The sequence below is a fragment of the Scyliorhinus torazame genome, chromosome 22, assembly GCF_047496885.1.
Source record: "Scyliorhinus torazame isolate Kashiwa2021f chromosome 22, sScyTor2.1, whole genome shotgun sequence".
Taxonomy (NCBI): domain Eukaryota; kingdom Metazoa; phylum Chordata; class Chondrichthyes; order Carcharhiniformes; family Scyliorhinidae; genus Scyliorhinus; species Scyliorhinus torazame.
In genome coordinates this window covers 7,903,723-7,929,988 of record NC_092728.1, presented here as the reverse complement: position 1 = coordinate 7,929,988, position 26,266 = coordinate 7,903,723, and the positions used below count along the sequence as shown (strand labels likewise).

Here is a 26,266-nt window from a genome sequence, read left to right as displayed (position 1 = left end):
GGCTCACCACCTGATTCACCGCTGTCCTCATCAGATGACTGCGGCATCATATCTCATGGCCAGTTACAATGATGCTCTGTCTTCATGCTGTCTGGAATGTACAGTCGTTCAACAAGGTTCGGGGCTCGCACGCTTTCGCTCCCAATATGGACTCTCTCTCTCTCTCTCTGTCCACGACGTGACTTCGATTGTGCACCCATGCTTCGAGGTCGCATACCCCGAGCGTTTCAATCGCATTCTCACTGCGGCCGATCAGCCGTTTCCGCCGATCAAAAACTGTCAGTGGAACTCTCGGGCGGTTTCAAATCAGAGAGGCTGAGGAGGTTGGCACTCGTTCCCGTGACGAGCTTGCGGTTGGCGAATGTGGCATTCGGCATGACTGGAATTGTCCAATTCTCCTGATTTTGGACAGTTGTGATTGGGTTTATTTTTTCAGCTTCTGAAATTTCCTTTGCCTACACTTTCAATTGTGTTAATATAGAATCTTCCAAATCGATCTCATCTTCTATGATGTTGAGTTACCTTCTTTCTAAGTATATTTGATTAAATTCAGTGCTTGATTCATGCTGTAAACTTCTCCTACAGCTGTTCAGTCAACTTCCACATCGCGCTTCCTTCCCAAGCGTGCCTGTGCAAAATGGCCGCCTTCTGTAGCGCTGTTTCTCTGCCTGCCCCACAACTTCAGTGGCATCAACCACGTGGTGTACCTTTGCGCCACATTCCCGGCTGAATATTCCGGAACTTCTATTTTTAGATTCTTGCAACGTTAGTTTCTTTTCTCTGAGCAGTTTTTTTTTTTACAGAGTTTTTAAAATTGATTTGAGGCACCACAAGGCTGATTATTTTTCTCAGTTACCACATTCAACTTATTTTTAACCATCACTGCCTTCGAATTGGAAAGAATTATACTCCTCGACTGCCTGCGATCCAGCTAAATTTAGGGGCAGCGCAATTTTCCGCTGGTCAGGAGCAGGGGCAGATAAAAATAACTTCAGACTGTTGTTTGAAAGTTTTCCAATTTAGATCGCGTTTACCAGTCGACTTGAATTGCCTGGGCTTCTGCAGACCTTCCATCTTACAGGCCGGAATTCGGTGCTGACTTCGAGATCTGTTCAGTAGTGCTTTTCTTGTCTTTAAAACTAATCTGACGAACTAAACTATTTGCTATTTTTTTTTTTCGAAACACGCCTGGTACCATATGGCGTTCTTTGTGTTGCTTATACCCAGGATGGATTTGTAGAGTACACAAAGACCACAAAAAGCGAAGTCAAATAAACAAAGCTAAATTTAAGACACTACTTATTATACAGTTCGTACACTATTCCTAAAGCAAGCAATATTCTAACTAAACTACAATCTACACTTTACTAATACTTGACTCATGCACACTAATTTAAATTACTCTCTGCTTTGCTCCTTGTCTCTCTAACCTACTCTCATCTCTACACTCTCTCTCCCAGAAGCCTGAGAGGCATCTCTTTTATAGGTCTGCTCTCCACCTCCATCTGGTGGTAGAATATAGTACCACGTTAACTCTGAATGTGCCAGACATTACACATCATGTTACTAGTGTCCCGGAAACAGGAACCCGTTTGCATTCTCAGAACGGCCAATATTGGAGCGAGCGGGAACCGGGATAAATCTCGACACAGCCACTACCGCCTCAGGTTAATCACTTTTAGAGAAATACCTGGACTCTCAGGGGTCAGGGGGCAGGGTCCCCTGGGGTCAGAGCAGAGTCCCCCCCCTGGGGTCAGAGCAGAGTCCCCAGGGGTCATGGTAGGGGTCCCACCGAGAAAGGGCGGCACGGTGGTGCAGTGGTTAGCACTGCTGCCTCATAGCGCTGAGGACCCGGGTTCGACCCCGGCTCTGGATCACTGTCCGTGTGGAGTTTGCACATTCTCCCCGTGTCTGCGTGGGTTTCGCCCCCACAACACAAAGATGTGCAGGTTGGGTGGATTGGCCATGCTAAATTGCCCCTTAATTGGAAAAAAATATATAATTGGGTACTGTAAATTTATTTTTTAGAAGGACCCTCCCCCCCGAGTCTGAGGGCAGTGGGGCCCCCCCTGGTTCTACGGCAGGATCCCCCTGTGTCCCGGGGCAGGGGTTCCCCCAGAGGAAGGAAGGCAGCAGTGCAGTAACTGGAAAGTGAGTAGAGGTGAAAGAAGGAAGGATGGATGGCGAGATGGATGGAGAGATGGATGGATGGAGAGATGGATGGATGGAGAGATGGATGGATGGAGAGATGGATGGATGGAGAGATGGATGGATGGAGAGATGGATGGATGGAGAGATGGATGGATGGAGAGATGGATGGATGGAGAGATGGATGGATGGAGAGATGGATGGATGGAGAGATGGATGGATGGAGAGATGGATGGATGGAGAGATGGGTGGATGGATGGATGGATGGATGAATGGTTGGATGGATGGATGGATGGATGGATGGAAGGAGAGATGGAGAGATGGAGAGATGGAGAGATGGATGGATGGATGGATGGAGAGATGGATGGATGAATGGATGGATGAATGGTTGGATGGATGGATGGAGAGATGGATGGATGGATGGATGAATGGTTGGATGGATGGATGGAGAGATGGATAGATGGATGGATGATGGATGGATGGAGAGATGGAGGGATGGATGGATGGATGAATGGTTGGATGGATGGATGGAGAGATAGATGGATGGATGGATGGAGAGATGGATGGAGAGATAGAGAGATGGATAGATGGATGGAGAGATGGATGGATGGAGAGATGGATGGATGGATGAATGGTTGGATGGAGAGATGGATGGATGGATGGATGATGGATGGATGGAGAGTTGGATGGATGGATGGATGGATGAATGGTTGTATGGATGGATGGAGAGATAGATGGATGGATGGATGGAGAGATGGATGGAGAGATAGTGAGATGGATGGATGGATGGAGAGATGGATGGATGGATGATGGATGGATGGATGGATGATGGATGGATGGATGATGGATGGAGAGATGGATGGATGGATGGATGGAAGGAGAGATGGAGAGATGGATGGAGAGATGGATGGAGAGATGGATGGATGAATGGATGGATGAATGGTTGGATGGATGGATGGAGAGATGGATGGATGGATGGATGGATGGATGGATGAATGGTTGGATGGATGGATGGAGAGATGGATAGATGGATGGATGATGGATGGATGGAGAGATGGATGGATGGATGAATGGTTGGATGGATAGATGGAGAGATAGATGGATGGATGGAGAGATGGATGGAGAGATAGAGAGATGGATAGATGGATGGAGAGATGGATGGATGGATGGATGGATGGAGAGATGGATGGATGGAGAGATGGATGGATGGATGAATGGTTGGATGGATGGATGGAGAGATGGATGGATGGATGATGGATGGATGGAGAGTTGGATGGATGGATGGATAGATGAATGGTTGGATGGATGGATGGAGAGATAGATGGATGGATGGATGGAGAGATGGATGGAGAGATAGAGAGATGGATGGATGGATGGAGAGATGGATGGATGGAGGATGGATGGATGGATGGATGATGGATGGATGGATGGATGATGGATGGATGGATGATGGATGGAGAGATGGATGGATGATGGATGGATGGAGAGATGGATGGATGGATGGATGGAAGGAGAGATGGAGAGATGGATGGAGAGATGGATGGGTGAATGGATGGATGGATGGAGAGATGGATGGATGGATGGATGAATGGTTGGATGGATGGATGGAGAGATGGATAGATGGATGGATGATGGATGGATGGAGAGATGAAGGGATGGATGGATGGATGAATGGTTGGATGGATGGATGGAGAGATAGATGGATGGATGGATGGAGAGATGGATGGAGAGATAGAGAGATGGATAGATGGATGGAGAGATGGATGGATGGATGGATGGATGGATGGAGAGATGGATGGATGGAGAGATGGATGGATGGATGAATGGTTGGATGGATGGATGGAGAGATGGATGGATGGATGGATGATGGATGGATGGAGAGTTGGATGGATGGATGGATGGATGAATGGTTGGATGGATGGATGGAGAGATAGATGGATGGATGGAGAGATGGATGGAGAGATAGAGAGATGGATGGATGGATGGAGAGATGGATGGATGGATGGATGATGGATGGATGGATGGATGATGGATGGATGGATGATGGATGGAGAGATGGATGGATGGATGGATGGAAGGAGAGATGGAGAGATGGATGGATGGAGAGATGGATGGATGAATGGATGGATGAATGGTTGGATGGATGGATGGAGAGATGGATGGATGGATGGATGAATGGTTGGATTGATGGATGGAGAGATGGATAGATGGATGGAGAGATGGATGGATGGATGAGTGGTTGGATGGATGGATGGAGAGATAGATGGATGGATGGAGAGATGGATGGAGAGATAGAGAGATGGATAGATGGATGGAGAGATGGATGGAGAGATGGATGGATGGATGGAGAGATGGATGGATGGAGAGATGGATGGATGGAGAGATGGATGGATGGATGAATGGTTGGATGGATGGATGGAGAGATGGATGGATGGATGATGGATGGATGGAGAGTTGGATGAATGGATGGATGGATGAATGGTTGGATGGATGGATGGAGAGATAGATGGATGGATGGATGGAGAGATGGATGGAGAGATGGAGAGATGGATGGATGGATGGATGGAGGATGGATGGATGGATGATGGATGGATGGATGATGGATGGAGAGATGGATGGATGGATGGATGATGGCTGGATGGATGGATGATGGATGGATGGATGGAGAGATGGATGGAGTGATGGATGGATGGATGGAGTGATGGATGGATGGATGGAGAGATGGATGGATGGAGAGATGGATGGATGGAGAGATGGATGGATGGAGAGATGGATGGATGGAGAGATGGATGGATGGAGAGATGGATGGATGGAGAGATGGATGGATGGATGATGGATGGATGGAGAGATGGATGGAGTGATGGATGGATGGATGGAGAGATGGATGGATGGAGAGATGGATGGATGGAGAGATGGATGGATGGAGAGATGGATGGATGGATGGATGATGGATGGATGATAGATGGATGGATGGAGAGATGGATGGAGTGATGGATGGATGGAGAGATGGATGGATGGATGGATGATGGATGGATGGATGATGGATGGATGGAGAGATGGATGGATGGAGAGATGGATGGATGGATGGAGAGATGGATGGATGGCTGGATGGATGGAGAGATGGATGGACAGAGAGATGGAGAGATGGATGGAGAGATGGATGGAGAGATGGATGGAGAGATGGATGGAGAGATGGATGGAGAGATGGATGGAGAGATGGATGGAGAGATGGATGGAGAGATGGATGGATGGATGGAGAGATGGATGGATGGAGAGATGGATGGATGGAGAGATGGATGGATGGATGGGTGGAGAGATGGATGGTGGAGAGATGGATGGAGAGATGGATGGATGATAGAGAGATGGATGGATGGAGAGATGGATGGATGGAGAAATGGAGTGATGGATGGATGGGTGGAGAGATGGATGGATGGATGGATAGAGAGATGGATGGATGGAGAGATGGATGGAGAGATGGAGTATTGGCGATGGAGATTGTAGTGTTGGATGGAATTGATGCTTCTCTTGCCTCAATCTCACTCTTTCTTTTCTCCCTCTCTCACTCTCCCTCCCTCTATCTCCCACCTTCCTCTTTCCCTCACATATTAACTCTGCTTCTCTTTCCACTCTCTTGCTCCCTCTCTCCACCTCTCCCTCTCTCCCCCTTTCTCTCCCCGCCTCTCTCTCCACCCCTTTCTCTTCTTTCTCTCTCTCTTTTCTGCTCTCTCCTCTTCTCTCCTTTCTCTACCCCCTCTCTCTTTCTCTCTCTCTCCTCTCTCTCACACTCTCTCCCCCTCTCCCCACCCTCCCCCTCTCTCTTTTGCTCCTCTCTCTCCATATCCTTCTCTGCTCTCTCTCATTCCTCCTGCTCGTTCTTCCCCGCTGTCTCTCTCTCTCCCTACTCTCTCTCCCGCCTCTCTTCACCCCCTTTCTCTCTCTCTCTCACTCTCTGCTCCCTTTCCCTCTCCTCTCCCCTCCCTCTCTCTCTCTTCCCCTCTCTCCACGCCCTCTCCCCCTCTATTAACCCCCCCCCTCTCTCTCTCTCCCTCTCTCTGGATTTAGGGATTTTCCGACATGCCTTTCAGCTGTCTGACCCTCCGCACCGGGAGATTTTACAGCGATCTCAGTGATGTAACCGACAAGTACAGCATGGGACAACTACTGCGAGCGTGAGTGAATCCCCCCACCTCGAGACCACGACCCCTAGACCCCCACCCCAAGACCCCCACCCCGAGACCCCCACCACGAGACCCCCACCCCGAGACCCCTACCCCGAGACCACCCCGAGACCCCCAACCCGAGACCCCCAGCCCGAGACCTCCGCCCGAGACCCCCAGCCCGAGACCCCCACCCCGATACCCCCACCCCGATACCCCCACCCCGATACCCCCACCCCGATACCCCCACCCCGATACCCCCACCCCGATACCCCCACACCGAGACCCCCACCCAAGACCCCCAACGCGAGAGTCTCACCCCGAGACCCGCACCCCGAGATCCCCACCTCGAGACCCCCACCCCGAGAACCCCACCCCGAGACACCCACCCCGAGACCCCCACCCCGCGACCCCCACCCCGATAACCCCACCCCGAGAACCCCACCCCGAGAACCCCACCCCGAGAACCCCACCCCGAGAACCCCACCCCGAGACGCCCACCCCGAGGCCCCCATCCCGGGAACCCCACCCAGAGACCCCCACCCCAAGACCCCCACCCCGAGACCCCCATCCCTAGACCCTCACCCCGAGACCCCATCCCGAGACCTCCCACCCTCCGACCCCCACCCTGCGAACCCCCCCGAGACCCCCCATCCCGCGACCCCCCCACCCTGAGATCCCCCACCCTGCGAACCCCCCCGAGACCCCCCACCCCTAGACCCCCACCTCGAGACCCCCACCCTGAGACCCCCACCCCGAGACCCCCACCCCATGACCCCCACCCCGAGACCCACACACCAACACCCTCACCGCGAGATGCCCCCCATGACCCCCACCCCGAGACCCTCACCCCGAGACCCTCACCCCGTGACACACACCCCGAGACCCCGCACCCTGCAATCCCCCCCTGAGACCCCCCACCCCGAGACCCCCCACCCCGAGACCCCCACCCCAAGACCCTCACCCCGAGACCCTCACCCTGAGACCACCATCCCTAGACCCTCACCCCGAGACCCCCACCCCGAGACCCCCACCCCGAGACCCCCACCCCGAGACCCCCACCCCGAGACCCCCACCCCGAGACCCCCACCCCGAGAACCCCACCCCGAGACCCCCACCCCGAGACCCCCACCCCGAGACCCCCACCCCGAGACCCCCACCCCGAGACCCCCACCCCGAGACCCCCACCCCGAGACCCCCACCCCGAGACCCCCACCCCGAGACCCCCACCCCGAGACCCCCACCCCGAGACCCCCACCCCGAGACCCCCACCCCGAGACCCCCACCCCGAGACCCCCACCCCGAGACCCCCACCCCGATACCCCCACCCCGATACCCCCACCCCGATACCCCCACCCCGATACCCCCACCCCGATACCCCCACCCCGATACCCCCACCCCGAGACCCCCACCCCGAGACCCCCACCCCGAGACCCCCACCCCGAGACCCTCACCCCGAGACCCTCACCCCGAGACCCTCACCCGGAGACCCTCACCCGGAGACCCACACCCCGACACCCCCCACCCTGCGAACCCCCCGAGACCCCCCAACCCGAGACTCCCCACCCCGAGACCCTGCACCCTGTGATCCCCCCCGAGACCCCCCACCCTGAGACCCCCACCCCAAGACCCTCACCCCAATACCCCCACCCTGAGACCCCCACCCCGAGACCCTCACTCTGAGACTTCCACCCCGAGACCCTCACCCCGAGACCCTCACCCCGAGACCCTCACCCCGAGACCCTCACCCGGAGACCCCCACCCCGACACCGCCACCCCAAGACTCGCACCCCGAGACCCCCACCCCGAGACCTCCCACCCTCCGACCCCCCACCCTGCGAACCCCCCGAGACCCCCAACCCGAGACCCCCCACCCCGAGATCCCCAACCCTGCGAACCCCCCAAGACCCCCCACACTGAGACCCACACCCAAGGCCCCCACCCTGAGGCCCCCACCCCGAGACCCCACCCCATGACACCCACCCCGATACCCCCACACCAACACCCTCACCGCGAGATCCCCCCATGACCCCACCCCGAGACCCTCACCCTGAGACCCCCACCCGAGACCCCTAACGCGAGAGCCTCACCCCGAAACCCGCCCCTCGAGACCCCCACCTCGAGACCCCCACCCCGAGACCCCCACCCCGAGACCCCCACCCCGAGACCCCCACCCCGAGACCCCCACCCCGAGACCCCCACCTCGATACCCCCACACCGAGACCCCCACCCCCAACGCGACACCCGCACCCCGAGATCCCCACCCCGAGACCCCCACCCCATAACCCCCCGAGACCCCCACCCCGTGACCCCCACACTGAGACCCCCAACCCAAGACCCCCACCCCGAGACCCCCACCCCGAGACCCCCACCCACAGACCCCCACCCACAGACCCTCACCCCGAGACCGCCACCCCAAGACCCCGACCCCGAGACCCTCACCCACAGACCCTCACCGCGAGACCCCCCCGAGACCCCCACCCCGAGACCCCCACCCCGAGACCCCCACCCCGAGACCCCCAACCCGAGAACCTCACCCTGAGACCCTCACCCCGAGACCCCCACCCCGAGACCCTCACCCCGAGACCCTCACCCCGAGACCCTCAACCCGAGACCCCCACCCCGAGACCCCCACGCAAAACCCCTCTGATCGAGATGGTCCTTTCCAAAACTGACTCCTACCCAAACCCCAATGCCTACCCCTCCCTGAAACCCACCAGCCTCCGCCCCACTCCCTCCCCCCTCCGTTCCTCCGCCCTCAGCGAGCCCCTGTCTCCCATGTGACGGGAAGGTTTGTGATGCCCGCGGTGGTCAACCAGCCCCTCCGGCTGACCCTCCGTTGATCTGCGAGGTACCGGGTCTGTGATCGGCCCTCGTTCCTGTGCCCAGATGCACGGGGATTGCCCCCCGCCCCCCTTGAATCGGCTCCTCCCCTCCTGCCAACCTCAGCCCCACCCAGGTGGACCCTGTCCTGTACGAGCGAAGGTGCGTTCAGGGTCTCCTCCGTCTGCCGTGTTCGGAGCCGTTCCTCGCCGGGGGCACAGGACTTCCCCCCCTGGGGTGACGGGACTTCACCCCGCCCACCTCAACCCAGCCAGCAGGCTGCTCGACCACGCCGGGCGGCGCCACGGGGGCCAAACGTGCCCGCCGCAGTCAGGCGGAGGAGGAAGGAGCATCAATGCTGGCGGGGTTAGCTCTGTCGTCCTGCGCAGGCGGGCTGTTCAACTAAACGGGGCGTCGGGGAAAACAGCGCCGGCCGTCGCCACCGGCACAGTGCGATCCCAATCTCACAGTCTATCGTTCCCATCACCCCCCCCCCACACAGGAAGGAGTTCTGCGAGATCTGCATCGTCAGGGAGAAGCTTTCGGACAAGTTGTTCTCCTGCAAAAAATTCTCAAAGAAGGACGGACGCAACGTGCGGAGAGCGGCAAAAAATGAGATTCTGATCCTCAAGATGTAAGTGTAGAGGGAGCTTTACTCTGTCTCTAACCCCGTGCTGTACCTGTCCTGGGAGTGTTTGATGGGACAGTGTAGAGGGAGCTTTACTCTGTATCTAACCCCGTGCTGTACCTGTCCTGGGAGTGTTTGATGGGGACAGTGTAGAGGGAGCTTTACTCTGTATCTAACCCCGTGCTGTACCTGTCCTGGGAGTGTTTGATGGGGACAGTGTAGAGGGAGCTTTACTCTGTATCTAACCCCGTGCTGTACCTGTCCTGGGAGTGTTTGATGGGGACAGTGTAGAGGGAGCTTTACTCCGTATCTAACCCCGTGCTGTACCTGTCCTGGGTGTGTTTGATGAGGACTGTGTAGAGGGAGCTTTACTCTGTATCTAACCCCGTGCTGTACCTGTCCTGGGTGTGTTTGATGAGGACTGTGTAGAGGGAGCTTTCCTCTGTATCTAACCCCGTGCTGTACCTGTCCTGGGAGTGTTTGATGGGGACAGTGTCGAGGGAGCTTTACTCTGTATCTAACCCCGTGCTGTACCTGTCCTGGGAGTGTTTGATGGGGACAGTTTAGAGGGAGCTTTACTCTGTATTAACCCTATGCTGTACCTGTGCTGGGAGTGTTTGATGGGGACGGTGCAGAGGGAGCTTTACTCTGTATCTAACCCCGTGCTGTGCCTGTCCTGGGAGTCTTTGATGGGGACAGTGTAGAGGGAGCTTTACTCTGTATCTAACCCCGTGCTGTGCCTTTCCTGGGAGTGTTTGATGGGGACAGTGTAGAGGAAGCTTTACTCTGTATCGAACCCCGTGCTGTACCTGTCATGGGAGTGTTTGATGGGGACAGTGTAGAGGGAGCTTTACTCTGTATCAACCCCGTGCTGTACCTGTCCTGGGAGTGTTTGATGGCGACAGTGTAGAGGGAGCTTTACTCTGTATCTAACCCCGTGCTGTACCTGTCCTGGGAGTGTTTGATGGGGACAGTGTAGAGGGAGCTTTACTCTGTATCTAACCCCGTGCTGTACCTGTCCTGGGAGTGTTTGATGGGGACAGTGTAGAGGGAGCTTTACTCTGTATCTAACCCCGTGCTGGACCTGTCCTGGGAGTGTTTGATGGGGACAGTGTAGAGGGAGCTTTACTCTGTATATAACCCCATGCTGTACCTGTCCTGGGAGTGTTTGATGGGGACAGTGTAGAGGGAGCTTTACTCTGTATCTAACCCCATGCTGTACCTGTCCTGGGAGTGTTTGATGGGGACAGTGCAGAGGGAGCTTTACTCTGTATCTAACCTCGTGCTGTACCTGTCCTGGGAGTGTTTGATGGGGACAGTGTAGAGGGAGCTTTACTCTGTATCTAACCCCGTGCTGTACCTGTCCTGGGAGTGTTTGATGGGAACAGTGCAGAGGGAGCTTTACTCTGTATCTAACCTCGTGCTGTACCTGTCCTGGGAGTGTTTGATGGGGACAGTGTAGAGGGAGCTTTACTCTGTATCTAACCCCGTGCTGTACCTGTCCTGGGAGTGTTTGATGTGGACAGTGTAGAGGGAGCTTTACTCTGTATCTAACCCTGTGCTGTACCTGTCCTGGGAGTGTTTGATGGGGACAGTGTAGAGGGAGCTTTACTCTGTATCTAACCCCGTGCTGTACCTGTCCTGGGAGTGTTTGATGGGGACAGTGTAGAGAGAGCTTTACTCTGTATCTAACCCTGTGCTGTACCTGTCCTGGGAGTGTTTGATGGGGACAGTGTAGAGGGAGCTTTACTCTGTATCTAACCCCGTGCTGTACCTGTCCTGGGAGTGTTTGATGGGGACAGTGTGGAGGGAGCTTTACTCTGTATCTAACCCCGTGCTGTACCTGTCCTGGGAGTGTTTGATGGGGACAGTGTAGAGGGAGCTTTACTCTGTAACTAACCACGTGCTGTACCTGTCCTGGGAGTGTGTGATGGGGACAGTGTAGAGGGAGCTTTACTCTGTATCTAACCCTGTGTTGTACCTGTCCTGGGAGTGTTTGATGGGGACAGTGCAGAGGGAGCTTTACTCTGTATCTAACCCCGTGCTGTACCTGTCCTGGGAGTGTTTGATGGGCACAGTGTAGAGGGAGCTTTACTCTGTATCTAACCCCGTGCTGTACCTGTCCTGGGAGTGTTTGATGGGGACAGTGTAGAGGGAGCTTTACTCTGTATCTAACCCCGTGCTGTACCTGTCCTGGGAGTGTTTGATGGGGACAGTGTAGAGGGAGCTTTACTCTGTATCTAACCCCGTGCTGTACCTGTCCTGGGAGTGTTTGATGGGGACAGTGTAGAGGGAGCTTTACTCTGTATCTAACCCCGTGCTGTGCCTGTCCTGGGAGTGTTTGATGGGGACAGTGTAGAGGGAGCTTTACTCTGTATCTAACCCTGTGCTGTGCCTGTCCTGGGAGTGTTTGATGGGGACAGTGTAGAGGGAGCTTTACTCTGTATCTAACCCCGTGCTGTACCTGTCCTGGGAGTGTTTGATGGGGACAGTGTAGAGGGAGCTTTACTCTGTATCTAACCCCGTGCTGTGCCTGTCCTGGGAGTGTTTGATGGGGACAGTGTAGAGGGAGCTTTACTCTGTATCTAACCCCGTCCTGTGCCTGTCCTGGGAGTGTTTGATGGGGACAGTGTAGAGGGAGCGTTACTCTGTGTTTAAGGAGGACAGATTGATCCTGGGTTGTGAATCATCCCAGAATTAAAGAGCTCCGTCGATATGCACTGCCCCATGGGCAGCTATGTTGAGGTGGGTGGGGGGTTTGTGCCGGAGGGTGGGGGGTTTGTGCCGGTGGGTGGGGGGTTTGTCCCGGTGGGTGGGGGTTTGTGCCGGTGGGTGGGGAGTTTGTGCCGGTGGGTGGGGGGAGGTAAGTGGACTGAGGGGAATATTAATAATTGCTGTATATTGTCTGCAGGGTAAATCATCCCAACATCTTACAGTTGATTGATTCCTTCGAGACGCGGGACGAATACTTTGTCATTCAGGAGCTGTGAGTGGGGCTGTCTGAGCCCATATTTACTTCACCGTCTGCGTTTTTCGTGGTGGTGAGGCGCTGGGGTGGCCGGTGAAAAACAGTGACTTAAAAAACCCCCGGCTGCACCATGGGGTTCGGAGTGGAGCTCATCTGCGATTCCCCACTTAGTCGAATAGCAGCCACCAGCACAGCGGGTTTTCCGGCGGGTGAATAGCAGTCCCTCTGTCTCACTGCTACCCTTCCGTATTTCCACCCTGTCCCATCTCAGCCCCCCCCCCCCCCTCCCCCTCAGCTTCACTCACGTATAGATCCGCCAGTTATCTTTGACTTCACCCCGCTCTCTGCTGTTTCCCAGGGCTACAGGAAGTGACCTCTTTGACTGGATCCTCGAGCAGGGGTCGTACACAGAGAGAGACGCCAGCAACGTCATTCGGCAGGTGCTGGAGACGGTTTCATATCTCCACTCACTCCACATTGTCCATCGAAATATCAAGGTGAGCTTCACTCAGATACTGCACACTCACTGGTGTCTCTCAGTCCCCTCTCTCTCAGGGAGATATCTGTACACTGACTGGTGTCTCTCAGTCCCCCCTCTCTCTCAGGGAGATATCTGCACACTCACTGGTGTCTCTCAGTCCCCTCTCTCTCAGGGAGATATCTGTACACTGACTGGTGTCTCTCAGTCCCCTCTCTCTCTCAGGGAGATATCTGTACACTGACTGGTGTCTCTCAGTCCCCTCTCTCTCAGGGAGATATCTGTACACTGACTGGTGTCTCTCAGTCCCCCCTCTCAGGGAGATATCTGTACACTCACTGGTGTCTCTCAGTCCCCCCTCTCAGGGAGATATCTGTACACTCACTGGTGTCTCTCAGTCCTCTCTCTCTCAGGGAGATATCTGTACACTGACTGGTATCTCTCAGTCCCCTCTCTCTCTCAGGGAGATATCTGTACACTGACTGGTGTCTCTCAGTCCCCTCTCTCTCTCAGGGAGATATCTGTACACTGACTGGTGTCTCTCAGTCCCCCCTCTCAGGGAGATATCTGTACACTCACTGGTGTCTCTCAGTCCCCTCTCTCTCTCAGGGAGATATCTGTACGCTGACTGGTGTCTCTCAGTCCCCTCTCTCAGGGAGATATCTGTACACTCACTGGTGTCTCTCAGTCCTCTCTCTCTCAGGGAGATATCTGTACACTCACTGGTGTCTCTCAGTCCCCTCTCTCTCTCAGGGAGATATCTGTACACTGACTGGTGTCTCTCAGTCCCCCCTCTCAGGGAGATATCTGTACACTCACTGGTGTCTCTCAGTCCTCTCTCTCTCAGGGAGATATCTGTACACTCACTGGTGTCTCTCAATCCCCTCTCTCAGGGAGATATCTGTACACTCACTGGTGTCTCTCAGTCCCCTCTCTCAGGGAGATATCTGTACACTCACTGGTGTCTCTCAGTCCTCTCTCTCTCAGGGAGATATCTGTACACTGACTGGTGTCTCTCAGTCCTCTCTCTCTCAGGGAGATATCTGTACACTCACTGGTGTCTCTCAGTCCCCTCTCTCTCAGGGAGATATCTGTACACTGACTGGTGTCTCTCAGTCCCCTCTCTCTCAGGGAGATATCTGTACACTCACTGGTGTCTCTCAGTCCCCTCTCTCTCGGGGAGATATCTGTACACTCACTGGTGTCTCTCAGTCCCCTCTCTCTCAGGGAGATATCTGTACACTCACTGGTGTCTCTCAGTCCCCTCTCTCAGGGAGATATCTGTACACTGACTGGTGTCTCTCAGTCCCCCCTCTCTCTCAGGGAGATATCTGTACACTCACTGGTGTCTCTCAGTCCCCCCTCTCAGGGAGATATCTGTACACTCACTGGTGTCTCTCAGTCCCCTCTCTCTCAGGGAGATATCTGTACACTCACTGGTGTCTCTCAGTCCCCTCTCTCTCTCAGGGAGATATCTGTACACTGACTGGTGTCTCTCAGTCCCCTCTCTCTCTCAGGGAGATATCTGTACACTGACTGGTGTCTCTCAGTCCCCTCTCTCTCTCAGGGAGATATCTGTACACTGACTGGTGTCTCTCAGTCCTCTCTCTCTCTCAGGGAGATATCTGTACACTGACTGGTGTCTCTCAGTCCCCCCTCTCTCTCAGGGAGATATCTGTACACTCACTGGTGTCTCTCAGTCCCCCCTCTCAGGGAGATATCTGTACACTCACTGGTGTCTCTCAGTCCCCTCTCTCTCAGGGAGATATCTGTACACTCACTGGTGTCTCTCAGTCCCCCCTCTCAGGGAGATATCTGTACACTGACTGGTGTCTCTCAGTCCCCTCTCTCTCTCAGGGAGATATCTGTACACTGACTGGTGTCTCTCAGTCCCCTCTCTCTCTCAGGGAGATATCTGTACACTCACTGGTGTCTCTCAGTCCCCCCTCTCAGGGAGATATCTGTACACTCACTGGTGTCTCTCAGTCCCCTCTCTCAGGGAGATATCTGTACACTCACTGGTGTCTCTCAGTCCCCTCTCTCTCAGGGAGATATCTGTACACTGGCTGGTGTCTCTCAGTCCCCTCTCTCAGGGAGATATCTGTACACTCACTGGTGTCTCTCAGTCCCCTCTCTCAGGGAGATATCTGTACACTCACTGGTGTCTCTCAGTCCCCTCTCTCAGGGAGATATCTGTACACTGACTGGTGTCTCTCAGTCCTCTCTCTCTCAGGGAGATATCTGTACACTGACTGGTGTCTCTCTGTCCTGTCTCTCTCTCAGGGAGATATCTGTACACTGACTGGTGTCTCTCAGTCCCCTCTCTCAGGGAGATATCTGTACACTGACTGGTGTCTCTCAGTCCTCTCTCTCTCTCTCAGGGAGATATCTGCACACTGACTGGTGTCTCTCAGTCCCCTCTCTCTCAGGGAGATATCTGTACACTGACTGGTGTCCCTCAGTCCACTCTCTCTCAGGGAGATATCTGTACACTGACTGTTGTCTCTCAGTCCCCTCTCTCTCAGGGAGATGTCTGTACACTCACTGGTGTCTCTCAGTCCCCTCTCTCTCAGGGAGATATCTGTACACTCACTGGTGTCTCTCAGTCCCCTCTCTCTCTCAAGGAGATATCTGTACACTCACTGGTGTCTCTCAGTCCCCCCTCTCTCAGGGAGATATCTGTACACAGACTGGAGTCTCTCAGTCCCCTGTCTCTCAGGGAGATATCTGTACACTCACTGGTGTCTCTCAGTCCCCTCTCTCTCTCAGGGAGATATCTGTACACTGACTAGTGTCTCTCAGTCCCCTCTCTCTCAGGGAGATATCTGTACACTGACTGGTGTCTCTCAGTCCCCTCTCTCTCAGGGAGATATCTGTACACTGACTGGTGTCTCTCAGTCCCCTCTCTCTCTCAGGGAGATATCTGTACACTGACTGGTGTCTCTCAGTCCCCTCTCTCTCAGGGAGATATCTGTACACTCACTGGTGTCTCTCAGTCCCCCCTCTCAGGGAGATATCTGTACACTGACTGGTGTCTCTCAGTCCCCTCTCTCTCTCAGGGAGATATCTGTACACTGACTGGTGTCTCTCAGTCCCCTCTCTCTCTCAGGGAGATATCTGTACACTCACTGGTGTCTCTCAGTCCCCCCTCTCAGGGAGATATCTGTACACTCACTGGTGTCTCTCAGTCCCCTCTCTCAGGGAGATATCTGTACACTCACTGGTGTCTCTCAGTCCCCTCTCTCTCAGGGAGATATCTGTACACTGGCTGGTGTCTCTCAGTCCCCTCTCTCAGGGAGATATCTGTACACTCACTGGTGTCTCTCAGTCCCCTCTCTCAGGGAGATATCTGTACACTCACTGGTGTCTCTCAGTCCCCTCTCTCAGGGAGATATCTGTACACTGACTGGTGTCTCTCAGTCCTCTCTCTCTCAGGGAGATATCTGTACACTGACTGGTGTCTCTCTGTCCTGTCTCTCTCTCAGGGAGATATCTGTACACTGACTGGTGTCTCTCAGTCCCCTCTCTCAGGGAGATATCTGTACACTGACTGGTGTCTCTCAGTCCTCTCTCTCTCTCTCAGGGAGATATCTGCACACTGACTGGTGTCTCTCAGTCCCCTCTCTCTCAGGGAGATATCTGTACACTGACTGGTGTCCCTCAGTCCACTCTCTCTCAGGGAGATATCTGTACACTGACTGTTGTCTCTCAGTCCCCTCTCTCTCAGGGAGATGTCTGTACACTCACTGGTGTCTCTCAGTCCCCTCTCTCTCAGGGAGATATCTGTACACTCACTGGTGTCTCTCAGTCCCCTCTCTCTCTCAAGGAGATATCTGTACACTCACTGGTGTCTCTCAGTCCCCCCTCTCTCAGGGAGATATCTGTACACAGACTGGAGTCTCTCAGTCCCCTGTCTCTCAGGGAGATATCTGTACACTCACTGGTGTCTCTCAGTCCCCTCTCTCTCTCAGGGAGATATCTGTACACTGACTAGTGTCTCTCAGTCCCCTCTCTCTCAGGGAGATATCTGTACACTGACTGGTGTCTCTCAGTCCCCTCTCTCTCTCAGGGAGATATCTGTACACTGACTGGTGTCTCTCAGTCCCCTCTCTCTCAGGGAGATATCTGTACACTGGCTGGTGTCTCTCAGTCCCCTCTCTCTCTCAGGGAGATATCTGTACACTGACTGGTGTCTCTCAGTCCCCTCTCTCTCAGGGAGATATCTGTACACTGGCTGGTGTCTCTCAGTCCCCTCTCTCTCAGGGAGATATCTGTACCCTGACTGGTGTCTCTCAGCCCCCTCTCTCTCAGGGAGATATCTGTACACTGACTGGTGTCTCTCAGTCCTCTCTCTCTCTCAGGGAGATATCTGTACACTGACTGGTGTCTCTCAGTCCCCTCTCTCTCTCAGGGAGATATCTGTACACTGACTGGTGTCTCTCAGTCCCCTCTCTCTCAGGGAGATATCTGTACACTGACTGGTGTCTCTCAGTCCCCTCTCTCTCTCAGGGAGATATCTGTACACTCACTGGTGTCTCTCAGTCCCCTCTCTCTCAGGGAGATATCTGTACACTGACTGGTGTCTCTCAGTCCCCTCTCTCAGGGAGATATCTGTACACTGACTGGTGTCTCTCAGTCCCCTCTCTCTCTCAGGGAGATATCTGTACACTGACTGGTGTCTAACAGCCCCCTCTCTCTCTCTCAGGGAGATATCTGTACACTGACTGGTGTCTCTCAGTCCTCTCTCTCTCAGGGAGATATCTGTACACTGACTGGTGTCTCTCAGTCCCCTCTCTCTCTCAGGGAGATATCTGTACACTGACTGGTGTCTCTCAGTCCCCTCTCTCTCTCAGGGAGATATCTGTACACTGACTGGTGTCTCTCAGTCCCCTCTCTCTCTCAGGGAGATATCTGTACACTCACTGGTGTCTCTCAGTCCCCTCTCTCTCAGGGAGATATCTGTACACTGACTGGTGTCTCTCAGTCCCCTCTCTCAGGGAGATATCTGTACACTGACTGGTGTCTCTCAGTCCCCTCTCTCTCTCAGGGAGATATCTGTACACTGACTGGTGTCTAACAGCCCCCTCTCTCTCTCTCAGGGAGATATCTGTACACTGACTGGTGTCTCTCAGTCCTCTCTCTCTCAGGGAGATATCTGTACACTGACTGGTGTCTCTCAGTCCCCTCTCTCTCTCAGGGAGATATCTGTACACTGACTGGTGTCTCTCAGTCCCCTCTCTCTCTCAGGGAGATATCTGTACTCTGACTGGTGTCTCTCAGTCCCCTCTCTCTCAGGGAGATATCTGTACACTGACTGGTGTCTCTCAGTCCCCTCTCTCTCTCAGGGAGATATCTGTACACTGACTGGTGTCTCATAGTCCCCTCCCTCAGGGAGATATCTGTACACTGACTGGTGTCTCTCAGTCCTCTCCCTCAGCGAGATGTCTGCACACTGACTGGTGTCTCTCAGTCCCCTCTCTCTCAGGGAGATATCTGTACACTGACTGGTGTCTCTCAGTCCCCTCTCTCTCTCAGGGAGATATCTGTACACTCACTGGTGTCTCTCAGTCCCCTCTCTCTCAGGGAGATATCTGTACACTGACTGGTGTCTCTCAGTCCCCTCTCTCAGGGAGATATCTGTACACTGACTGGTGTCTCTCAGTCCCCTCTCTCTCTCAGGGAGATATCTGTACACTGACTGGTGTCTAACAGCCCCCTCTCTCTCTCTCAGGGAGATATCTGTACACTGACTGGTGTCTCTCAGTCCTCTCTCTCTCAGGGAGATATCTGTACACTGACTGGTGTCTCTCAGTCCCCTCTCTCTCTCAGGGAGATATCTGTACACTGACTGGTGTCTCTCAGTCCCCTCTCTCTCTCAGGGAGATATCTGTACTCTGACTGGTGTCTCTCAGTCCCCTCTCTCTCAGGGAGATATCTGTACACTGACTGGTGTCTCTCAGTCCCCTCTCTCTCTCAGGGAGATATCTGTACACTGACTGGTGTCTCATAGTCCCCTCCCTCAGGGAGATATCTGTACACTGACTGGTGTCTCTCAGTCTCCTCTCTCTCTCAGGGAGATATCTGTACACTGACTGGTGTCTCTCAGTCCCCTCTCTCTCAGGGAGATATCTGTACACTGACTGGTGTCTCTCAGCCCCCTCTCTCTCAGAGAGATATCTGTACACTGACTGGTGTCTCTCAGTCCCCTCTCTCTCTCAGGGAGATATCTGTACACTGACTGGTGTCTCTCAGTCCCCTCTCTCTCTCAGGGAGATATCTGTACACTGACTGGTGTCTCTCAGTCCCCTCTCTCAGGGAGATATCTGTACACTGACTGGTGTCTCTCAGTCCCCTCTCTCTCTCAGGGAGATATCTGTACCCTGACTGGTGTCTCTCAGTCCCCTCTCCCTCTCTCAGGGAGATATCTGTACACTGACTGGTGTCTCTCAGTCCCCTCTCTCTCTTGGGGAGATATCTGTACACTGACTGGTGTCTCTCAGTCCCCTCTCTCTCTCAGGGAGATATCTGTACACTGATTGGTGTCTCTGTGTCCTCTGTTTTATTCTAGCTGGAGAATTTGATTTACTACAGACATCAGAATCCATCCAAGGTGGTGATTGGGGATTTCCATCTGTCACGTATCGAGACAGGCTCAATGTCAGATCCTTGTGGGACACCGGAATATTTGGGTAGGAATTGGACTCATTCCTGCTTTGTGTCTCCTCCCGGTCTTTGTACACTCCCCTTGCCCGCATGTCCTCTCCCCTGCGCACTCTCCCTCACCCCCGTGCGCGCGCTCGCTCTCCCCTTGCGTGTACTCGCTCCCCCCCCTCTCGCCTGTGTTCGCACTTTAATCTAATAATCTTTATTGTCACAAGTAGGTTTACATTAACACTGCAATGAAGTTACTGTGAAAATCCCCTCGTCGCCACATTCCGGCACCTGTTCGGGTACACAGAGGGAGAATTCAGAATGTCCAATTCACCTAACAGCACGTCTTTCGGGACTTGTGGGAGGAATCCGGAGCACCCGGAGGAAACCCACGCAGACACGGGGAGAACGTGCAGACTCCACACAGACAGTGACCCAAGCTGGGAATCGAACCGGGGACCACTGCGCTACCGTGCCACCTCGCACTAACTTACGCCAGCATGCGCGCTACCTCTTGCTCGCAGGAGTGCTCCCACTCACCTACTCTGAATTCAGCCGGCGAATAGTCAATTTAGAGATTTCAGGTACGCTGCCTTCAGCAGATGAATAGCCGGTTCAGAGATTTCAGTAACTCTGCCTTCAGCAGGCGAATAGTGGGTTTAGATATTTCAGTAACGCTGCCTTCAGCAGGCGAATAGTCGGTTTAGAGATTTCAGAAACGCTGGCTTCAGCAGGCGAATAGCCGGTTTAGAGATTTCAGTAACGCTGCCTTCAGCAGGCGAATAGCCAGTTTAGAGATTTCAGTAACGCTGGCTTTAGCAGGCCAATAGTCGATTTACAGATTTCCGTAACGCTGACTTCAGCAGGCGAATAGTCTGTTGAGAGAATCCCGTAATGCTGATTTCAGCAGGCGAATAGTTGGATTAGCGATTCCAGAGCGCTGGCTTCAGCAAGCGAATAGTCGGTTTAGAGATTCCAGTAACGCTGCCTCTTGCAGGTGAATAGTCGGTTTAGAGATTCCAGTAACGCTGCCTTTAGCGGGCGAATAGCCGGTTTAGAGATTCCAGTAACGCTGCCTCTTGCAGGTGAATAGATGGTTTAGAGATTCCAGTAACGCTGCCTTTAGCAGGCGAATAGTCGGTTTAGAGATTCCAGTAACGCTGCCTTTAGCAGGCGAATAGATGGTTTAGAGATTCCAGTAACGCTGCCTTTAGCAGGCAAATAGTCGGTTTAGAGATTCCAGTAACGCTGCCTTTAGCAGGCGAATAGTCGATTTAGAGATTCCAGTAACGCTGCCTTTAGCAGGCGAATAGTCAGTTTAGAGATTCCAGTAACGCTGCCTTTAGCAGATGAATAGTCGGTTTAGAGATTCCAGTAACGCTGCCTTTAGCAGGCGAATAGATGGTTTAGAGATTCCAGTAACGCTGCCTTTAGCAGGCAAATAGTCGGTTTAGAGATTCCAGTAACGCTGCCTTTAGCAGGCGAATAGTCGATTTAGAGATTCCAGTAACGCTGCCTTTAGCAGGCGAATAGTCAGTTTAGAGATTCCAGTAACGCTGCCTTTAGCAGATGAATAGTCGGTTTAGAGATTCCAGTAACGCTGCCTCTTGCAGGTGAATAGATGGTTTAGAGATTCCAGTAACGCTGCCTTTAGCAGGCGAATAGTCGGTTTAGAGATTCCAGTAATGCTGCCTTTAGCAGGCAAAGAGTCGGTTTATAGATTCCAGTAACGCTGCCTCTTGCAGGTGAATAGATAGTTTAGAGATTCCAGTAACGCTGCCTTTAGCAGGCAAATAGTCGGTTTAGAGATTCCAGTAACGCTGCCTTTAGCAGGCGAATAGATGGTTTAGAGATTCCAGTAACGCTGCCTTTTGCAGGCGAATAGTCAGTTTAGAGATTCCAGTAACGCTGCCTTTAGCAGGCGAATAGATGGTTTAGAGATTCCAGTAACGCTGCCTTTAGCAGGCAAATAGTCGGTTTAGAGATTCCATTAACGCTGCCTTTAGCAGGCGAATAGTCGGTTTAGAGATTCCAGTAACGCTGCCTTTAGCAGGCGAATAGATGGTTTAGAGATTCCAGTAATGCTGCCTTTTGCAGGCGAATAGTCAGTTTAGAGATTCCAGTAACGCTGCCTTTAGCAGGCAAATAGTCGGTTTAGAGATTCCAGTAATGCTGCCTTTTGCAGGCGAATAGTCGGTTTAGAGATTCCAGTAACGCTGCCTTTAGCGGGCGAATAGTCGGTTTAGAGATTCCAGTAACGCTGCCTCTTGCAGGTGAATAGTCGGTTTAGAGATTCCAGTAAAACTGCCTTTTGCAGGTGAATAGTCGGTTTAGAGATTCCAGTAACGCTGCCTTTAGCGGGCGAATAGCCGGTTTAGAGATTCCAGTAACGCTGCCTCTTGCAGGTGAATAGTCGGTTTAGAGATTCCAGTAACGCTGCCTTTTGCAGGCGAATAGTCAGTTTATAGATTCCAGTAATGATGACTTCAGTACGCAGCACAGTAACACAGTGGTTAGAACTGTTGCCTCACAGCTCCAGGGATCCGGTTTTATTTCCCAGCTTGGGTCACTGTCTGTGCGGAATCTGCACGTTCTCCCCGTGTCTGCGTGGGTTTCCTCCGGATGCTCCGGTTTTCCCCCACAAGTCCCGAAAGACGTGCTTGTTAGGTGAATTGGACATTCTGAATTCTCCCTCTGTGTACCTGAACAAGCGCCGGAGTGTGGCGACTAGGGGCTTTTCACAGTAACTTCATTGCATTGTTAATGTAAACCTACTGACACTTATAAAGATTATTATTACAGATTATTAAAACAAACTTTAGTACTAACACAGGATTAAACTAACTTTAATATCATAGGATAAATAGTTTACAATTACTAATTAAAACAATGCTGAACAATAAAATTAAACACTTTAACTCCATCTGTTATCTGTTGTCTCCAATCAAGCAAAACCCGCCTCAGGTCAAAACCCACTTTTAAATATGGTTAGCAAACGCAGGAATGCTTGTGTATAGAGGTGTCTTGGAGGAACTACTTTGAGAGAGAGAGATCCCTCAGGAAACAGCCCGCAGATTCTTGCCTGTGTCAAACTACTCGAGGTGGATTGAGCGCACGGAGCTGAGGAGCCCCAACACGCCAGTGGAAAACGTATGAATCACACTCTCGGTATGGGCGGCAAGGCTTGCCCAGGTCGAATTGCAAACCTGCGTTCTATGGGTCCATTGAGATTGGGTGGGTGAAGAGGGGGACCCTTCATTAGGATGTCCCACCCCAGCAGGAGTGATATGTATCAGCATTAAACCAGCTGCCTGATCGTCTCCCTCTGTTTCCCCGTCTCTCTCTCGCAGCTCCTGAAGTCGTGGCCCGTCAGAGATACGGGACACCCGTGGACTGCTGGGCTGTTGGAATCATCATGTACATATTGTGAGTAACCCCCCACCCCTCCCCCGCACACCTACCCACACTGAACCCCTCACTACCTCGTCCCTCAAACTGCCTCGACGGTACAGCCCTGGATGCACCTCGGAGAACAGGAGATTCCATCAGCACAGCGCTCCCTCAGTGCTGCCCTACTGATAGTGCGGCACTCCCTCAGTGCTGCCCCTCTGACAGTGCGGCACTCCCTCAGTGCTGACCCTCTGACAGTGCAGCACTCCCTCAGTACTGACCCTCTGACAGTGCGGCACTCCCTCAGTGCTGCCCTACTGACAGTGTGGCACTCCCTCAGTGCTGCCCCTCTGACAGTGCAGCACTCCCTCAGTGCTGCCCCTCTGACAGTGCAGCACTCTCTCAGTACTGACCCTCTGACAGTGCGGCACTCCCTCAGCACAGACCCTCTGACAGTGCAGCACTCCCTCAGTACTGACCCTCTGACAGTGCGGCACTCCCTCAGTGCTGCCCTACTGACAGTGCGGCACTCCCTCAGTGCTGCCCCTCTGACAGTGCAGCACTCCCTCAGTGCTGCCCCTCTGACAGTGCAGCACTCCCTCAGTACTGAACCTCTGACAGTGCGGCACTCCCTCAGCACAGACCCTCTGACAGTGCGGCACTCCCTCAGCACTGACCCTCTGACAGTGCGGCACTCCCTCAGCACTGACCCTCTGACAGTGCGGCACTCCCTCAGCACTGACCCTCTGACAGTGCGGCACTCCCTCAGCACTGAACCTCTGACAGTGCAGCACTCCCTCAGTACTGACCCTCTGACAGTGTGGCACCCCCTCAGTACTGACCCTCTGACAGTGCGGCACTCCCTCAGTACTGACCCTCTGACAGTGCCGCACTCCCTCAGCACTGAACCTCTGACAGTGCAGCACTCCCTCAGTACTGACCCTCTGACAGTGCAGCACTCCCTCAGTACTCCTCTGACAGTGCAGCACTCCATCAGTACTAACCCTCCGACAGTGCAGCACTTCCTCAGTACTGACCCTCCGACAGTGCGGCACTCCCTCAGTACTGACCCTCTGACAGTGCGGCGCTCCCTCAGTGCTGACCCTCTGACAGTGTGGCGCTCCCTCAGTACTGACCCTCTGACAGGGCAGCACACCCTCAGTACTGACCCTCTGACAGTGCAGCACTCCCTCAGTACTGACCCTCTGACAGTGCGGCACTCCCTCAGTACTGACCCTCTGACAGTGCAGCACTCCCTCAGTACTGACCCTCTGACAGTGCAGCACTCACTCAGTACTGACCCTCTGACAGTGCAGCAGGCCCTTAGTACTGACCCTCTGACAGTGCGGCACTCCCTCAGTACTGACCCTCTGACAGTGCGGCACTCCCTCAGTACTGACCCTCTGACAGTGCAGCACTCCCTCAGTACTGACCCTCTGACAGTGCGGCACTCCCTCAGTACTGACCCTCTGACAGTGCAGCACTCCCTCAGTACTGACCCTCTGACAGTGCAGCACTCCCTCAGTACTGACCCTCTGACAGTGCAGCCCTCCCTCAGTACTGATCTCTGACAGTGCGGCGCTCCCTCAGTACTGACCCTCTGACAGTGCGGCACTCCCTCAGTGCTGACCCTCTGACAGTGTGGCACTCCCTCAGTACTGACCCTCTGACAGTGCGGCACTCCCTCAGTACTGACCCTCTGACAGTGCAGCACTCCCTCAGTACTGACCCTCTGACAGTGCAGCACTCCCTCAGTACTGACCCTCTGACAGTGCAGCCCTCCCTCAGTACTGATCTCTGACAGTGCGGCGCTCCCTCAGTACTGAACCTCTGACAGTGCAGCACTCCCTCAGTACTGACCCTCTGACAGTGCAGCACTCCCTCAGTACTGACCCTCTGACAGTGCGGCACTCCCTCAGTACTGACCCTCTGACAGTGCGGCACTCCCTCAGCACTGACCCTCTGACAGTGCGGCACTCCCTCAGCACTGACCCTCTGACAGTGCGGCACTCCCTCAGCACTGAACCTCTGACAGTGCAGCACTCCCTCAGTACTGACCCTCTGACAGTGTGGCACCCCCTCAGTACTGACCCTCTGACAGTGCGGCACTCCCTCAGTACTGACCCTCTGACAGTGCCGCACTCCCTCAGCACTGAACCTCTGACAGTGCAGCACTCCCTCAGTACTGACCCTCTGACAGTGCAGCACTCCCTCAGTACTCCTCTGACAGTGCAGCACTCCATCAGTACTAACCCTCCGACAGTGCAGCACTCCCTCAGTACTGACCCTCCGACAGTGCGGCACTCCCTCAGTACTGACCCTCTGACAGTGCGGCACTCCCTCAGCACTGACCCTCTGACAGTGCGGCACTCCCTCAGTACTGACCCTCTGACAGTGCAGCACTCCCTCAGTACTGACCCTCTGACAGTGCAGCACTCCCTCAGTACTGACCCTCTGACAGTGCGGCACTCCCTCAGTACTGACCCTCTGACAGTGCAGCACTCCCTCAGTACTGACCCTCTGACAGTGCAGCACTCCCTCAGTACTGACCCTCTGACAGTGCAGCCCTCCCTCAGTACTGACCCTCTGACAGTGCGGCACTCCCTCAGTACTGACCCTCTGACAGTGCGGCACTCCCTCAGCACTGACCCTCTGACAGTGCGGCTCTCCCTCAGTACTGACCCTCTGACAGTGCGGCACTCCCTCAGTACTGACCCTCTGACAGTGCGGCACTCCCTCAGCACTGACCCTCTGACAGTGCGGCACTCCCTCAGTACTGACCCTCTGACAGTGCAGCACTCCCTCAGCACTGACCCTCTGACAGTGCAGCACTCTCTCAGTACTGACCCTCTGACAGTGCGGCACTCCCTCAGTACTGACTCTCTGACAGTGCGGCACTCCCTCAGTACTGACCCTCTGACAGTGCAGCAATCCCTCACTACTTACCCTCTGACAGTGCAGCAATCCCTCACTACTGACCCTCTGACAGTGCGGCACTCCCTCAGTACTGACCCTCTGACAGT

The 26,266-nt window shown here is 54.1% G+C and overlaps 1 protein-coding gene across 2 annotated transcripts in view; it reads left to right on the top strand.

Annotated features, from left to right (window-relative positions):
- LOC140398895 (caM kinase-like vesicle-associated protein) overlaps positions 1-26,266 on the top strand; it is a 176,807-nt gene that overhangs the window by 112,820 nt on the left and 37,721 nt on the right. Inside the window, exons 2-8 of one of the 2 annotated variants that reach the window (XM_072487853.1) lie at positions 2,029-2,151; positions 6,211-6,317; positions 9,631-9,762; positions 12,668-12,742; positions 13,083-13,221; positions 19,771-19,891; positions 23,204-23,279. In XM_072487853.1, coding sequence (XP_072343954.1) covers positions 6,223-6,317; positions 9,631-9,762; positions 12,668-12,742; positions 13,083-13,221; positions 19,771-19,891; positions 23,204-23,279 — 638 coding nt within the window. In that variant the 5' untranslated portion in view covers positions 2,029-2,151; positions 6,211-6,222. The remainder of the gene's footprint in view (positions 1-2,028; positions 2,152-6,210; positions 6,318-9,630; positions 9,763-12,667; positions 12,743-13,082; positions 13,222-19,770; positions 19,892-23,203; positions 23,280-26,266) is intronic. The other variant, XM_072487852.1, reaches the window with a different exon arrangement.